This window comes from Mobula birostris, chromosome 5 (assembly GCF_030028105.1).
Source record: "Mobula birostris isolate sMobBir1 chromosome 5, sMobBir1.hap1, whole genome shotgun sequence".
NCBI classification, from domain to species: domain Eukaryota; kingdom Metazoa; phylum Chordata; class Chondrichthyes; order Myliobatiformes; family Myliobatidae; genus Mobula; species Mobula birostris.
In genome coordinates this window covers 130,033,161-130,051,480 of record NC_092374.1, presented here as the reverse complement: position 1 = coordinate 130,051,480, position 18,320 = coordinate 130,033,161, and the positions used below count along the sequence as shown (strand labels likewise).

Sequence of the window (18,320 nt, the reverse complement as noted above, 5' to 3'; positions counted from 1 at the left end):
TCCCTACTCTGGCCTCTTACCTCTTCTCCTCGCCTGCATACTGCTTCCTCTTGGTGCACCTCCTCCTTCCCTTTCTTCCATGGTCCACTCTCCTCTCCTATCAGATTCCTTCTCCTCTAGCCCTTTGCCTTTTCCACATCACCTCCCAGCTTCTTTCTTCATCGTCCCCTCTCCCACCCACCGGGCTTCATCTATCACCTAATTGTCCTCCTCATCCTCCCCCACCACTTCTTCCTCTGGCATCTTCACCCTTCCTTTCCAGTCCTGATGAAGGGTCTCGGCCCGAAACATTGACAGTTCATTAATTTCCATAGACGCTGCCTGACCTATTTTTGTGTGTGTTGCTTTGGATTTCCAGCATCTGCAGGATCTCTTGTGTTTATTAAATGTGATTTTGTTTTTTGCCATAGCTGTCCTATAAGTCCGAGTACTTCTTGCACAAGGGGGAGATGATTTCTCTTCCTATCACTCCTGAGCTGATCCATCATCGATATGTGGGTGAAATAACCAGCGATGTAAGCATCAAATCCATTCTTGCTTCTTGCACATTTTGTTTAAACTTTAAACTAAGTGCTTCATGGTCAATACTAAGACTGTGACTATCTCACAAATAGAATAAGTACAAGGAAGATCTTCAGTGGCTGAAGGGCACCGGATGCTTCCTGTATGAAACTCCTGAAATGGTCCGAGTGCGTGATTTCCACAAGTTCTGGGTATGCTTTCCTTTTGTAATCCTAGTGTCCACCTGTCTTCTACCAGTGCCAGGTACTGTAAGTGAAAGGCAATTGTGATTTTACAATGAGGTATCACTGTAATGCAAGGATTTCTGTTGCAAAATACAATGTGCCAAAGTAAAGCTTGGTCTTCATTACTGAATTGCAATGGGAAACATCTGGGATTCTATAACAGGGAAGGGTTTAAACCAATCCTGCTTTTGTAACCAAACAAACGTAGCACTCATCAGTCCTGGGATGAATAGGGGATGGAGAATTTTATTTTTAATAGATGACAGCAAATTGGAAACATGATATTTGTTGGAAATTATATCTGATTTAGTTGTACTGAGACTGACAAAACTGAATTTCAGAAGCAGAGTACACTGCAAGATTAAATTAACCCACAAAGAGTAAGTTTCTAGTGATGCAATGCTTGGTGCCTGTTAATGTTAAAGCAGATTGGAGAGTGGTCTAGAGAGCAGCCCTTCACCTTGCTTTGCGGCTAGGTTATGTCAGTAAGTGTGAGCCACAATCACGTTACATTTTCAGCTCCTTAACATCCCTTATTGTGAGGCAGAAGCAGCAAATCTGAAGTACAAAGAGCTCATAATGTTCAGTAAGCGAGGAATCATCTGTAGAGAGAGAGAGACAGAAGCAGGTGCCTAATTTGGAGTATTGTGTTCAGTTTTGGTCAATGACTACAGAAAAGATGTCAATAATGTTGAAAGAGTACAGAGAACACTTTCAAGGATATTGCCGGGACTGGAGAACCTGAGTTATAAGGAAAGATTGAATAGTTAAGACTTTATTCCTTGGAACACAGAGATTGTGGGAAGATTTGATAGAGGTATACAAAATTATGAGGTGTATCGATAGGGTAAATGCAAGCAGATTTTATCCACTGAGGTTGGATGGGACTACAACTAGAGGACATGGATTAAGGGTGAAGGGTGAAAAGTTTAAGAGGAAACATGAGGGTAAACTTCTTCACTCAGAGTATTGTGACAGTGTGAAATGAGCAGCCAATGTAAGTGGTGCTTGCGAGTTTGATTTCAATGCTTAAGAGAAGTTTGGGTGAGAGGGGTATGGAGGGCTATAGTCCTGGTGTAGCTTGATGGGAGTAGACAGTTTAAACATTTTGGCACGGACTAGATGGGCTGAAGGGCTGTTTCTATGCTGTACTTTTCTATAACTCTTGGTAAATTGTCAGTATGAAGGGCTTTCATTAGTTCTTTTAAAAGAAATCTGTAGTCCAGCAACAACGGGTATTTAAGTAGATGACATTATTGAAATCATTTAAGCACGTAATGTAGTAAAAGAAATAAAGAAAATAAAACCTTCATTTTAACTTCTTTTTGTATGTTTTTCAGTCTGGCTATGACAAAGTTGCCAAGAAAATGCTTGACAAACATACTTCTGTTCTGAATACTCCTGAATACAGACGTGTGACAGAACTGAAGACTCACTTGAGCAATGTAAGTATATAGTCTTGGGGTCACCCCATACTGATCAAGAGAATACAATATTTTGCCATTTTTAATAGCTAATGGGTAGTTATTTAAAATTCTAGGATGGTGTAGAATGATTCTAGAGGGCGTAGGTTTAAGGTCATGGGTCAGAGATAACCCTTAACCCCTGACCATTCAGTACAATAGCAACTTCTTCCTTAAATAGTGACTTGGCCTCCACGGCTTTCTGTAGCAGCAAATTCCACAGATTCACCACCCTCTAGCTGAAGATTTTCTTTCTCATCTCAGCTCTAAAGGGACGTCCCTTTATTCTGAGGCTGTGTCCTCAGAACCTAGACTCTCCAACAGTACTGTGTGAAAGTCTTAGGTACATATATATGACTAGGTTGCTTAAGACTTTTCCACAATACTGCATTTGTCAACTTGGAGTGGAGAGTGAGTTCGTAAATCTGTTGGGAGCAAAGGATGTTGGAGATGGTAAGGTTGGAGCACCATGAGAGGGGTCTGAGACAGGTGACAGAGAAGGATTACCAGGGGTGGATGTTGGAGTGGGTGCAAATACACCCAGCCCCGAGACACCAGGCAAGGTCATTTGAATCCAAACAGTTGGTTTATTGATCATTAAGAGTGTCTCTCTGATGCTTCTTGCTCCTTCCCCTCTCCCTTCCTCTTTTCCCAACCAGGATTCCCCCGCCCCTGCCCCCTTCCCACCCTCAGTCCACAATAAAACCCATATCAAAAGCAGGTTTATCATCACTCACATTGTCATGAAATTTGTGGCAGCTGTACAGTACAACACATAAAACTGCTACAGTACTCTGCTTAGGCACTCTAGCTATATGTATGTACCTAAGACCCTGTGGCCCATGATGTTGTATCATCCTATATAAATCAGGTCCACCATCAATCTAAACCTTCCCTCCTTCATATCCCATAACCCTCCATCTCTCTTACATCCATGTGCCTGTCTACAAATGGAAACATCCTCTCTAACCAGTCCTTTTAGTATTCAGCTAGGTTTCATTGAGATCCCTCCCTCCGATCTCCTGAGCTCCGTCGAATTTAGGCCTGGATCCATCTAGCACTCCCAGACATTAAGCCCGTATCAAGGTGAGAAACATCGACGTTTGCATTCACATTGTTTATGCTTTGTTGTGTTGCTCGTCGGAGGTTTCTATTCTTCTCTCCTCCTTATCAAGGCCCAAATCCTTTTGTGTTTGTTCTGACTGAAGAGGTGAAGTCAAACTTCAGATTCCTAATTGGAGCCAGCCACTTTCTGTGGTAGACTTGACAATCCAGTACCATAGCCAAAGAGGTCCACGGCATTATTGAGTGTCAGTTCAGCCTAGTTAACCTAAGTGACCTATCATTGTGTCTGAGGATCTTCTTACTTGTCACCAGTACAGAGTTGTTAACCCATCTGTACAGATGACTTTACCCAGGCAAGCCCTGCACAGCTAACACATACTCTTGACTGATGAATTGTGAAGTCTTAGTGTTTATAACTCAGATTGAGTTCTCAGTATTCTCAAGAGGGAGGGTGAGATGTCATGGTCCATGTAGGGACCAGTGACGCGTACAGGAAGAAGGAGGAGGTCCTGCAAAGAGAGTTTAGGGAGTTAGGTGCAAAGTTGAAGGACAGGACCTCCAGGGTTGCAATCTCAGGATTGCTGCCTGTGCCACATGCTAGTGAGGCTAGAAATAGGAAGATAATGCAGCTAAATACGTGGCTAAGGAGTTGGTGCAGGAGGGAGAGCTTCATGTTTCTGGACAATTGGGCCTTGTTCCGGGGAAGGTGGGACCTGTTCCGACAGGACGGGTTGCACCTGAACTGGAGGGGGACTAACATCCTTGTGGGAAGGTTTGCTAGTGCTGCTCCAGGGGATTTAAACTAGATTTGCAGGGGGAGGGGAACCAGAGTGTTAGAGCAGATAGTGAGGTGGAGGAGGATAAAGGTCATGCAAGAACTGCAAGCATAGTGCATGGAGTAAAGCCAGATCTAGCATATAAAGAGGCTTTGATGAAAGAGAAACAGAATAAAGGGTGTAAAGGTAGTAAGGTAGAAGGGCTAAGGTGCATGTACTTCAATGCAAGAAGCATCAGGAAGAAAGGTGATGAACTGAGAGCTTGGATACGTACATGGAATTATGATGTAGTGGCCATTACACAGACTTGGCTGGCACCAGGGCAGGAATGGATTTCAGTGCTTTAAAAGGGATAGTGAGGGGGGAAAAGGGGAGGAGGGGTGGCATTACTGATCAGGGATACTATTACAGCTACAGAAAGGGTGGGTAATGTAGCAGGATCCTTTTTTGAGTCAATATGGGTTGAAGTCAGGAACAGGAAGGGAGCAGTTACTCTATTGGGAGTATTGTATAGGCCCCCTGGTAGCAGCAGAGATACTGAGGAGCAGATTGGGAGGCAGATTTTGGAAAGGTGCAAAAATAACAGGGTTGTTATCATGGGTGACTTTAACTTCCCTAATATTGATTGACACCTGGTTAGTTCCAATGGTTTAGATGGGGCAGAGTTTGTTAAGTGTGTCCAGGACGGATTCCTGTCACAGTATGTTGACAGGCTGACTAGGGGGAATGCCATATTAGATCTAGTAATAGGTAATGAACCAGCTCAGGTCACAGATCTCTCAGTGGGTAAGCATCTAGGGGACAGTGACCACTGCTCCCTGGCCTTTAACATTATCATGGAAAAGGATAGAATCAGAGAGGACAGGAACATTTTTTACTGGGGAAGGGCAAATTGTGAGGCTATAAGGCTAGAACTTGCGGGTCTGAATTGGGATGAAGTTTTTGCAGGGAAATGTACTATGGACACGTGGTCGATGTTTAGGGATTTCTTGCAGGATGTTAGGGAGTATAGGAAGGGGTTGAGGAGAGCAAGAAGGGGGCATGAGAAGGCCTTGGCGAGTAGGGTAAAGGAAAACCCCAAGACATTCTTCAATTATGTGAAGAACAAAAGGATGACAGGAGTGAAGATAGGACCAATTAGAGATAAAGGTGGGAAGATGTGCCTGGAGGCGGTGGAAGTGAGCGAGGCCCTCAATGAATACTTCTCTTTGGTATTCACCAATGAGAGGGAACTTGATGATGGTGAGGACAATATGAGTGAAGTTGATGTTCTGGAGCATGTTGATATTGAGGGAGAGGAGGTGTTGGAGTTGTTAAAATACATTAGGACGGGTAAGTCCCTGGGGCCTGACGGCATATTCCCTAGGCTGCTCCACGAGGCGGGGAAAGAGATTGCTGAGCCTCTGGCTAGGATTTTTATGTCCTCATTGTCCACGGGAATGGTACCAGAGGATTGGAGGGAGGCAAATGTTGTCCTCTCTTGTTCAAAAAAGTTAGTAAGGATAGTCCGTGTAATTATAGACCAGTGAGCCTTACGTCTGTGGTGGGAAGGCTGTTGGAAAAGATTCTTAGAGATAGGATCTATGGACACTTAGAGAATCATGGTCTGATCAGGGACAGTCAGCATGGCTTTGTGAAGGGCAGATCATGTCTAACAAGTCTGATAGAGTTCTTTGAGGAGGTGACCAGGCATATAGATGAAAGTAGTGCAGTGGATGTGATCTATATGAATTTTAGTAAGGCATTTGACAAAGTTGCACGCCGTAGGCTTATTCAGAAAGTCAGAAGGCATGGGATCCAGGGAAGTTTGGCCAGGTGGATTCAGAATTGGCTTGCCTGCGGAAGGCTGAGGGTCGTGGTGGAGGGAGTACATTCGGAATGGAGAGTTGTGACTAGTGGTGTCCCACAAGGATCAGTTCTGGGACCTCTACTTTTCGTGATTTTTATTAACGATCTGGATGTGGGGGTAGAAGGGTGGGTTGGCAAGTTTGCAGACGACAGAAAGGTTGGTGGTGTGGATAGTGTAGAGGATTGTTGCAGATTACAGAGAGACATTGATAGGATGCAGAAGTGGACTGAGAAGTGGCAGATGGAGTTCAAGCTGGAGAAGTGTGAGGTGGTACACTTTGGAAGGACAAACTCCAAGGCAGAGTACAAAGTAAATGGTAGGATACTTGGAAGCGTGGAGGAGCAGAGGGATCTGGGGGCACATGTCCACAGATCCCTGAATGTTGCCTCACAGATAGGGTAGTTAAGAAAGCTTATGGAGTGTTAGCTTTCATAAACCGAGGGATAGAGTTTAAGAGTTGCGGGGCAATGATGCAGCTCCATAAAACTCTGGTTAGGCCACACTTGGAGTACTGTGTCCAGTTCTGGGTGCCTCACTGTAGGAAGGATGTGGAAGCATTGGAAAGGGTACAGAGGAGATTTACCAGGATGCTGCCTGGTTTAGAGAGTATGCATTATGATCAGAGATTAAGGGAGCTGGGGCTTTACTCTCTGGAGAGAAGGAGGATGAGAGGCAACATGATAGAGGTATACAAGATATTAAGAGGAATAGATAGAGTGGACAGCCAGTGCCTCTTCCCCAGGGCACCACTGCTCAATACAAGAGGACATGGCTTTATGGTAAGGGGTGGGAAGTTCAAAGGGGATATTAGAGGAAGGTTTTTTTACTCAGAGAGTGGTTAGTGCATGGAATGCACTGCCTGAGTCAGTGGTGGAAGCAGATACACTCGTGAAGTTTAAGAGACTACTAGACAGTGTATGGAGGAATTTAAGGTGGGGGGTTATATGGGAGGCAGGGTTTAAGGGTCGGTACAACATTATGGGCCAAAGGGCCTGTACTGTGCTGTACTGTTCTATGTTCTATAATTGGCTGCTCTACTGCGAAGTCTCTTTGAGCTATGCCTACCCTGAAGACGTTTAAATTTCTTCGACAGGTGTTCAATGAGACCCTCTCTCACTGCTCTCCCTTTGTGATCTCAGCTGCCCTCTGACTCATTGACTATCTACTGACCCGGACCTGCTTCCACGGCCACATATCCTTCCTGGAAGCTTGTCTTCGCCACCATCTTGTTCTTTACCTATCACCTTCCAGCTAGCCTTTCTCCCCACCTTTTTATTCCGGCATCTTCCCCCTTCCTTTCCAGTCCAGAAGAAGGGTCATCAGCCCAAAATGTCGACTGTTTATTCCTCTCCATAGACGCTGCCTGACCTGAGTTCCTGCAGTATTTCGTGTGTTCCTTTCAACTTCCAGCACCTGCAGACTTCTTTCTGTTTATGACTTGCCGCTCCATTAGGCATTTGGGAATCCTTAATATTTGTCCTTACCAACCTCACCTGGGTTCTTTGGAAGAATGTATCTTTAGCAAAAGCAATCTCTTTAGTCTATTTGGCCATTCTGGTAAATCGGGGCCGTCTTGGCCCTTGATACTGTTTACCTCTCATAATTCCATCTCCCCTTTGTCGAACAAAAATCAAGCGGAGGGACCACATCTATTCCAGGAATAGGGATAATATGTGCGGTCTATATTCATAACAATTGCTACATGAGGATTTAACTCATTACAGAAGTACTTATGGTATGATTTTGAATTGTATTATGCACTCAGATCTGAGAATGGTTCAAACATAAGCCATTTTTATTATTATTTTTGTTGGCATTCATCACACACTTACACATTTCTTGCCAATTTTAGCTGGTGTACCGTGCTGCAGGAGACAAAGCAAAGACTCGGTACACAACAACACTGGGAACGGTGGATCTCAACCGAGCCAAATATGGTCAGCATATTCAAAGCCAGGTACGTATCCCATCCCTCCACTCAAGCAGGTTTTCCCAACCTGAGGCCCACCAATCGTTCAGTTAATGGGAAGGCTCCATGATATAACAAAGGTTGAGAACTCCTGCATGAGGGCATTCTGACTGTGATTTCTGACACTCGCTCCCTTTCATCCTTCTTTGGGAATATTCTAATCATTATACTGTCACCTTTAATGCCAGTTTTGATTACAGATGCTCAAATAATAACAATAATGATGATTTAGAACCAGTTTATTCCACTGATCAAAAGAAAATTATCAACTGGAATTTGCAGATGTGGGTATTCATGGGTGCAAAATAAAGGTGAAAAATAATTAGGTTTATATGGAATTGCTCAGAATAATTGAATTAGCTGTAGGTAATATTAAGGACACAGATTTAAAGTTAATAATTCAAGTAAGATTATAAATTAAAGACTGACAAATGTTAGTGTTGTGTATTTAATACTTTAGTAATATTTGTGTGATCTTGCATATATATTGTTTGATTAAGCATTCTTGTTCATTTAAATAATTAATTGCAGGTAATATGGAGAAATATGTGAATTGCATACGTCCTCATGCTATCACACGATACGCATGCACCTTGCTGAAAGTAATCTCGAAGTATAGACCCGCATTTCAGACTCCTTTGTCTTCCTTTGAATTAGTTTAATGTTTTGCAGTGACAAAACATAACAGTTAGGATCCAAGCTGCTTTAAATAACCAGATGGTTTACTTCTCTCCTTAATTCAGTCAGAAATATTCTAATTCAAAAGAGCAAATGATTCATTAGCAGAGATGAGAGGTTCGAAGGTTCAGTTCTAGAGTTTTGGCGTGCTGGTTTGAAATAATGCATGGACTGTGTGAGACCTGCTATGTATAGTTTATTATAACATCCTTTATTAATTCTGGTTCATTTTCTCCACCAGTACTTGTATGTTGAATTAGCTACAAAGGACAGACCACACTACACACCTCATGTACAAACCACATCGCTGGAACATGCCAAGCATGTCAAACACTTTGCCAGTGAGGTAAGCGGTCGATATTTGCCGATGGAAGAAATATGTGTCTTTTTTATGTATTCACTTCAGAAAATAAAAGAAATTGACTATCAAATCATATAATTTTACTGAAAAGTTATTGAGCTGAATCTTATTGACCAAGAATCCTCACCATTACTGCTGTCAAAACAACCTCAAATTGGACATGAGGCAGGTCCAGATTATAGCAAAACACTGCAAATGAAATAAAATGTACGGGGTTACATTGGAAAGCAGTAATAGATTGCATGGTCTCTTTGTATTCCTATGATTACTAATGGCCATGGAAGTCATCTTTTGCTGAAAGGTCCAATTTGAACTCGCAGTTCCACACTCCTTTGCTAAAAAACTGTCATTTGTTGAATCTCAGGCGTTTTCTATTCCAGAGGACTGGGGAAGCTGGATAGCTATAGACTTTAATTTGGAGATGGATTTTTTTTGTTGAAAGATCATGGAATTAAAGGCTATAGGGAAGTGGCACAGAGAAGGGAGGGAGGGGTAGTACAGGTCAGACATGGTGGGATTGAATAGTGAGGCATGCTTAGGGGGTCATGGTATACCCCGTTCCTATTTCTGGAATGTTCTACCTGTATGTTCAAAGCACTTGTATGCAGCTATTTAAACAAGAAAGTTTAGCATTAAAATAAAACATAAACTTATAAACATTATAAAAGCACAATTGCAATGAATACAACTAATCCTTGTGCTGAATGACCATCGTCATTATGTGACGTGTCATGATATGGGCGGGTATGGTCTGTGACTATGGTTGTTCTGGGCAAATTTTTCTGCAGAAGTACTTTGCCATTGCCGCCTTCTGGGCAGTGTCAATGCTCTTCAGAGACTGCCTGGCGTCAATGGTCGCATAACTAGGATCTGTGACGTGTATCAGCTGCTCATACGACCATCTAGCACCTGCTCCCATGGCTTCACATGGCCCTGATCCAGGGGGTGGGGGGGAGCTAAGCAGGTGCTGCACCTTGCCCAAGGGTGACCTGCAGGCTAGCAGAAGGAAGGAGCGCCTTACACCTCCTTTGGTAGAGACAGATCTCCACCCTGCCACCCAGTGCTGAATAATAATATGTGTGAAATGTTTAGATAGCAGTTATTCTGATTGACCTTTTTCTTCTGTCTATTAGAAAAAATACAAGGAACAATATGAAAAGATGAAGAGCAAATACGTAATGATCCCAGACACACCAATGCTGTTGTCATGCAAGAAAGCCTATGTCAATGCCAGTGATGTATGTATTGAATTTCTATGCTTTTCACTGTAAAAGTTGCGTAGTGCTCATCTGTTTTTGTTCGAGTGTTAAATCCGTGTACTCTTTGTTCCTCAAAGTTACGGTACAAGGAAGCCTTTGAACATTCTAAAGGGCGGTGCGCAACAGTGAAAGATGCTCTGAACATCATCTACCATCGCAAGGTCACGGATGATATCAGTGAGGTATTTTGGCATGTTTTGAGTGGATGGTGTCTTCTGATTTTTTTTTTTGTTTTAAAGGTCATATTGAATCAGTATGTTAAGTGGAATAGTGGCCTTGTTTGAAGAAAAAGCCAAAAGAACCAGTTGTTTTATTTTAGTTAGCGATCGGGCCCTTATAACTCAACAAGCCTGCCCAGCCCACTCACACCCACGTAACTTACTAACCTGCATGCCTATGGGATGTGGGAAACCTCTGTAGTCACAGAGAGATCGTACAAACTCCTTACAGACTGCGGCAGACTTGAAGCCATGTCATAGTCCCTGTGTGGCACTAACTGCTACGCTCTTGTGTTACCCATATGGCAGTGATGTTCATTTCAGTACTGGCTCTTGCCTGTGGAGAAAAGAGTATCACCAACTTTACATCAGCATCTGAATGCATGTCTGAGATCAGGAGTGCACCCTGGAGACCTGTCTATTTAATTATCAAGGTATTTGGATTTCATCATTTACTTATTGAGATACAGCCTGGAATAGGCCCTTATGCTCCTTCGAGCCACCCAACTCAGCAACTCCCAATTTAACCCTAGCCTAATCAGAGAACAATTTACAATGACCAATTAACTTACTAACTGCTACATCTTTGAGCAGTGGGAGTAAACCCCCTCACTTCATGAGAAGAATACCACAAAGAGTGGGGAGGGAGAGCCAGGTGATCCTCTGAGCAGTTTTTATTGTCCTCTGTAGGGCCCTGTGGCCTGATGCCTTGCAGCCTCCGTATCACACGATGATGCAGCCAGGCAGGACACTCTCAATGATGCTCCTGTAGAAAATTGTTAGAATGGAGTAAGGAGCCATGCACAGTTCAATCCCCCTCTGAAAGCGTAGACACCTGCTGTGCCTTCTTGACTAGTGAGGAGCTGTTGAGCAACCAGGTCAGGTGCACACCAAGGAACTTTGTGCTCTTCACTCTCTCCACGGCAGAGCCATTCATGAGCAGCGGAGAATGGTCAACCTGTGTCATCCTGAAGTTCACAATCATCTCTTTTGTGTTGTCCACATTGAAACTCAGGTTGTTGTTTTCACACCATTTAACAAGTCTGTCTTCCTCCTCTCTGTTGCTGATGAGGCCAACCACTGTCGTATCATTACTGAAGTTGGTGATGTGGTTTGAACTTGATCTGGCAGTACAGTCCTGTCCTGAGGCAGCAGACTGAGCACGCAGCCCCGGGGTGGGGGAGAGGGGGCAGCAGTACTCAGCGTGATGCAGCTTCAGATCCTGTTGCCAACTAAAGCTGACTGTTAAGAAGTCCAAGATCCGGTTAAAGGGAGGGGTGATGAGTCCCAACGAGGTCAGTTTACCTTCCTGTCTCTGAGGAGTGATCACATTAAACTCTGAACTGAAGTCGATGAAAAACAAGGCATTGTTTTCAAGGACAGAGTGGAAGGCTGAGGTTATGGCATCCTTACTGGACCAGTTTGAGCAGTAGGCAAATTGGGAAGGGTCCAATGTAGCTGGAAGGTGGGATTTTATATGATCCATTACCAGCTGTTCAAAGCACTTCATGATTGTTGAAGTCAGTGCTACAGGGCGATAATCACGTAGGCCAGCTACTGTTCTCTCTTGGGGACCAGAATGATGGTGGCTGCAGGGACAGTGGACAGTTTCAGAGAGATATTAAAGATGTCCGTTAAGACCTCTGTTAGCTGGGCCTCACAGTCCCTCAGTACCTGACCAAGTATATTGTCCTGTCCTGCAGCTTTGTGTAGGTTTACCCTGGCAAGATAAAGATTTGGAGACAAAATATAGCTTTTCTTAAAATAATTATAAAATCACATGCATATATGTAGATACAGATCGTATAAATATTTCTTACTTCATAAAGTATGGTAGCATAACTGTTCATGCAATGCCATTACAGCTGGGGGTGTTGGAGTTCAGAGTTCAATTCTGAGTGAACCTCTTATTTGCCATCTTAGCAGGGAGGTGATATTGATAAATTGACAGTTGTGTAATTGAAATTAAATCAGCAAGTGGCTTCCAAGCCTGTTGCTTCCATATCACTTGCAAATTCGTCTTAAATGCCCCTCCAAATAAAACATAATCATGCACTTGAAATATATTATTCCCTCTTCATCGTAGCTGGGTCTAACTCCTGGAACTCCTTGCCCTTCTGCAGAGTGGAGGAGATTTCCCATAACTTTTTGTTTACAATTTCCCTAGCATTCCTCCAAACAGATCTTACAACATAGTTGAAAGAATTTGCATAATGCAGTCAGAGTGAATCTCTTATATGCCATCTTGCCATCAGGACAAGAGCATTTGGTATCACACCACCGGGTTCAGGAGCAGTTATTCCCCTTCAACCATCCTGAATCAGTGTGGATAACTTCACTCACCTCAACTCTGAACTGATTCTACAACCTACAGACTCACTTTCAAGGGACTCTATAACTCATGTTCTCAGTATTATTTATTTATTTGCACAGTTTGTCTTCTTTTGCACATTTGTTGTCTGTCAGTCTTTGTGTGTAGTTTTACATTGATTCTATTGTATTTTATTTGTTTTACTGTGAACACCTGAAAGAAGATGATTCTTAAGGTAGTATATGGTGACATATACATAGTTTTAAAATAAATTTCAAAGTTCAAAGTAAATTTGTTATCAGCATACATGTATATCACCATCTACACTCCTGAGATTTATTTTTTTGTCGGCATGGTCAGTAAATTCAAGAAACACAATAGAACCAATGAAAGACTACACCCAATAGGACAAGCAACCAATGTGCAAAAGACAACAAACAATACTAATAAATAAACAATAAATATTGAGAACATGAGATGAAGAGTTCTTGAAAGTGAATCCATAGTTTGTGGGAACAATACGGTGATTGGGGTGAGTGAAGTTACTCCCGCTGGTTCAGGAGCCTGATGGTTGAGGGATAGCAGCCGTTCCTGAACCTGGTGGTGTGAGTCCTGAGGCTCCTGTACCTTCTTGATGGCAGCAGTGAGAAAAGAGCATGACCTGGATGGTGGGGGTCCCTGATGATGGATGCTGCCTTCCTATGACAGTGTTTCATGTAGATGTGCTCAATGGTAGGAAGGACTTTACCTGTGATGGGAGCAAGAGTGAGGAATAGATGAAGAGAGAAGGGTTGGGAACATTACCAGAAGTTAGTGAAATCCTGTTTCTTGGTTTCTTACACAAAAGACTCGAAACAATATCCAATATGGGCATTCATGAAGAAACCAAGATGGCCACATTAGAAAAAGTCAGATCCCTTACTCCCTGGGCAGACTGTTTCCTAACTTATTTATTTTTCTCTGGATAATGGCATTTTCCTTCTGTTGATCCCAGGTGAAATACAGGGAGAAGTATAACCAACAGCTGGGGCTGTGGAGATCAATTGCTGATCTACCCGAGTATTTCCATCACAAGATTGTGACTGAAGCGATCAGCGATGTGAGTCTCTTGTTTCAGTTGTATATCGATTTCACCAGAAAATGTAATGGTCATAGCAATCTCAGAGTGATAGTTTTAATCAGCACCTTAAATGATGCACAGTTGGATAATGTGAAAAATAATACTTAGAGACAAACTAGTATTTTAAGGAATGTAGTAAAATGTATTCAAAGTAAGTGTTGGTTTAAAACAGGGTCTCCCAACCTTCCTTATGCCATGGACCAATACTACTAAGCAAGGGGTCTGTGGACTTCAGGTTCAGAACTCCTAGTTTAAAACAATAATTTCATTAGATATTTTCCCTCTCTTGGATGTACTAAATATACAAAAATGCTGAGATCATGCCATCAAATTTCAAAAATAGAATTCAGCATTTATACATTACTTCATATGACACATACAACTAGATTCTTACACTGGTATTTTTTGATTTTCCACTCAATATGTGTCACAATAACTTTTTAAAACATCTTTATGATGTTCATATCTATAAATCTTGAAGGAACCATATATATTTGCTTGATAAAAATATCATTTGTATTGTATCTTGTCTCTCTCCTGCCTCTAAAACTTTTGATTGGGTTCAATTCATATCCATGCGATTATTATTAATCTGTAAGACTGGAAAGTGTACAAAACTGTTTATCTATCTCTCTCTCTCTCTCTCTTTCCTGCTTTCTCTCTTTCTTTCATTCTTTCTCATTCTCTCCCCCTCTCCCTCAGAAACATTTTTGAAAGCAAACAGGTGATCTTACTCATTCATGTCAAATGGGTCTTCATTCTGATCTGAATCTGAAATGGTTGATTTATGCACCATTTATTCACAAGACATTTCTCTCAGAATAATAATAGACGATAAGACATAGGAGCAGAATTAGACCATACAGCCCATTAAGTTTGCTTTTCATCATAGCTGATTTATTTTCCCTCTCAACCTCATTCTCCTGTAACCTTACTAATCAAGAACATATCAACCTCTGCTTTAAATATACATAGTGATTTGGCCTCCACAGCTGTGTGCGGCAATGAATTCCACATATTCACCACCCTCTGACTGAAGAAATCCCTCCTCATCTCTGCTCTAAAGAGGTGCCCTTGTGTTCTGTGCCTTCTGGTCCTAGACTCTTCCATTAATGGAAACATCTTCACTATGTCCACTCTAGGCCTTTCAATATTCGGTAGGTTTCAATGATTCCACCCCCCCCCCCACCCACGATTCTTCTAAACTCCGGTGAATACAGGCCTAGAACCATCAAACACTCCACATACATTAACATTTTCATTCCCGGAATCATTCTCGTAAACCTCCTCTGTACCCTGTCCAACGTCAACACTTCCTTTCTTAGAAATGAGGGCCAAACCTGTCACAATACCCCAAAAGTGGTTGACTAATGCCTTCTAAAGCCTCAACATTATATCCTTGCTTTTATATTCTACTCCTTTCAAAATGAATGCTAACATTGCATTTGCCTTCCTTACCACCTACTCAACCTACAAGTTAACCTTTAGGGAATCCGAAGTCGACACCCAAGTCACTTTGTATCTACAATTTCTGAAGCACTCCCGCTTAGTAAATAGTCTTCGCCTTTATTTCTTCTACCAAGGTGCATGACTGTACACTTCCCAACACTGTATTCCATTTGCCACTTCTTTGTCCATTTTCAGAATCTGTCCACATCCTTGTGCAGACTCCCTGCTTCCACAATACTACCTGTCTCTTCCCTCTCTTTGTATCATCTGCAAACTTGACCACAAAGCCATCAATTCTATCATCTAGATTGTTCTCATATAATGTAAATAGTAGTAGGTTCAATACTGACCCCGGCGGAACACCACTAGTTACCAGCGGCCAACAAGAAGAGGCCCACTTTATTCCCATTCTTTGCCTTCTGCCAATCAGCTAATTGTTTGTCCATACTGGTACCTTTCCTGTTACTCTATCAGCTCTTGGCTATTTTAGCAACTTCACATGTGGCACCTTGTCAAAGACCTTCTGAAAGTTCAACTAAACAGCATCAACTGACTGTCCTTTGTCAAATCTGCCTGTTAGTTCCTCAAAGAATTCCAATAATTGTTACTTCTAATAATTGTTTCTTCTCAACCAGGTGAAATATAAGGAAGACTTGCAATGGTTGAAAGGAATTGGGTGTTATGCATGGGACACTCCTGATTTGATGCTGGCAGAGAAGAACAAGGTGCTCTACAGCCAGGTAAGGCTAATATATTTACATGAACAAATTTTGGTTATTTATTTAATTGAGATACAGCACGGAATAGGCCTTTCCGGTCCTTTGAGCTGCGCTGCCCAGCGACCCTCAATTTAGCCCTTCCCTTTGCTAGCCTGCAGGTCACCTTTGGACATGTGCCTTCTTCTGGGCAGTGTCTTTACAAGACAGGTGACCCCAGCCATTACCAATACTCTTCAGAGATTGTCTGCCTGGCGTCAGTGGTTACATAACCAGAACTTGTGTTATGCACCAGTTACTCATACGACCATCCACCACTGCTCCCGCGGCTTCACATGAGCCTGATCGGTGGAGGAGGGGGGAGGTTGAGTGGGGTGCTAAGCAGGTGCTACACCTTGCCCAAGGTGATCTGCAGGCTAGCGGAGGGAAGGAGTGCCTTACACTTCCTTTGGTTGAGACGTATCTCCTCCCCGCCACCTGCGCTTGTGGTTTAAGTAATGGAAAATACCTATTATCCTTGAAAGGAACACATAGGTTTTACTAATTCCAGATGTAAAATGCATACTGAATTACAATTTGTTTGCCAAGTATAAATAAATATCTTGATCTTTCATTCTGTTACAATATTTATTTTACTATGCCAGTGACAAATTTAAAATATACTTTCTTGCAGAACAAATACCAGGAATCTGTCGCAAAACTCCGAAACAACTTCAAGTACACTGCAGATACTCCACACATCAGACACGCGAAGGAGGCAATGGCCATTTTAGATGAGGTATGTGATGTTGAGGAGGGTATGCTTATGATACTTACTGATGTTATAGGTGACCAACATTGTGACCCTAGGGCCACATGGAGCCCCAATGATTGAATCATGGGAGCCTTGATATCTCCGTTCATATTGCACTGATGTCTCTCGCTGATATGAACTATTTGAGGGCCTAGAGATACTTTTTTTAATCTTCCTAATTCTCATGCCTCAAATAACCACTGGCAAATGTCACTCAACCTTTTGTCATCTTTGTAGTTTACATTTATACCTTAACTAATCATTTTCTTCTTTTATTTGCGACTTTTTTGAACTGCTGCACAGAGGAACCAAGAGGTTATTTTAAGGTAAAATTCTGGTTTTAAAAAAATGAACTTTTCTCACCTCGAGAGAAAATGTGTTTCCTTAAAGCAGTTCATTCAAATTTGACCAAAGACTTTTTAACTTCTAAGTAGTTTCCTTTATAAACTGGTGGGTCAAGGGACCTGTCTCCATACTGTTTGCTCCTATACATAAATATAGGCACTTTTCATACTCTTTGGCTCTATGAATCTATGAGACGGTGAACAACTAATATTTACAATATCGGTTATGCAAAATTTTAAGATTTAGCTGTAATACTGGCTTATTCATGATGGTATCATTACAAGTGAATGGACAAGACATTGAACAGGTGCGAAAGTTTGATTAACTTGGCAGTTGTCTGACAGATGACAGGAGATGTGAAGTTGAGATCAGAAAGAGAATAGGTATGGCTAATACCCAGTTCATGAAGCTAAAAGATCTACTATGCACTCAGAAGGTCGACATCCAAAGTAGAATCCATTTCCTCTAGTGTTACGTACGTATGGTCAGTACTGAGGTATGGATCAGAAACATAGACTGAAGAAGGATGACGTGAAACGAATTAATGCTTTTGAAATGTGGTACTATCGACGAATGTTGAAGATCAGCTGGGTAGAGAAAGTTTCAAATGAGAGGGTTTTGTCCAAAGTTGATAGACCACGGATACTGCTGGAGAATATCATGATGTTAAAAGTTTCTTATTGTGAACACGTTACGCGAAGAGATAACATCTTGTCGGACTTGCTATGTGGAAAGGTGGAGGGAAAGAAAGGAAGAGGAAGGCAAAGAACAACGTGACTGGATAACATCAAGGATTGTACCAAGCTGGACAAGACTAGGGATGTTGTGGACAAGTGTCGGGACAGAGCGGCGTGGAGGGAAATCGTCCGTCAGCTGGAAATTCCAGATGCGACCTAACGATGATTGGCTAAACTGTTGTAAAGAGTCAACAGCACAGCTTTAGTGGAAATAAGATGAGGATTTGATTCTTTGAGTTCAGGTAACTAAAAGGAAGTTTTCTGGAGTCTTTTTTAGCCCAGATATCAACGCTTTGACCTTTTGAGTCAAAGTAAAATTTCCTGAGGACACAGGTATAGAATTCTCAATAATATGTGCCAGAGGCTCATAGATGAGGCTGATTGTGTTGGGGCCTGTGTTTCCAAATTTTAGTTTCACTGATTTGATATGTCTGAATTTGGAAATGGAATATAAATTGCAACTAT

At 42.2% G+C, this 18,320-nt stretch overlaps 1 protein-coding gene across 11 annotated transcripts in view; it reads left to right on the top strand.

The window, feature by feature from the left end:
* neb (nebulin) overlaps nucleotides 1-18,320 on the top strand; it is a 355,138-nt gene that overhangs the window by 236,414 nt on the left and 100,404 nt on the right. For all 11 annotated transcript variants that reach the window (XM_072258677.1, XM_072258676.1, XM_072258675.1 and 8 more), the window contains exons 105-114: nucleotides 411-515; nucleotides 615-713; nucleotides 2,087-2,191; nucleotides 7,752-7,856; nucleotides 8,788-8,892; nucleotides 10,041-10,145; nucleotides 10,244-10,348; nucleotides 13,690-13,794; nucleotides 15,900-16,004; nucleotides 16,654-16,758. In XM_072258677.1, coding sequence (XP_072114778.1) covers nucleotides 411-515; nucleotides 615-713; nucleotides 2,087-2,191; nucleotides 7,752-7,856; nucleotides 8,788-8,892; nucleotides 10,041-10,145; nucleotides 10,244-10,348; nucleotides 13,690-13,794; nucleotides 15,900-16,004; nucleotides 16,654-16,758 — 1,044 coding nt within the window. The remainder of the gene's footprint in view (nucleotides 1-410; nucleotides 516-614; nucleotides 714-2,086; nucleotides 2,192-7,751; nucleotides 7,857-8,787; nucleotides 8,893-10,040; nucleotides 10,146-10,243; nucleotides 10,349-13,689; nucleotides 13,795-15,899; nucleotides 16,005-16,653; nucleotides 16,759-18,320) is intronic.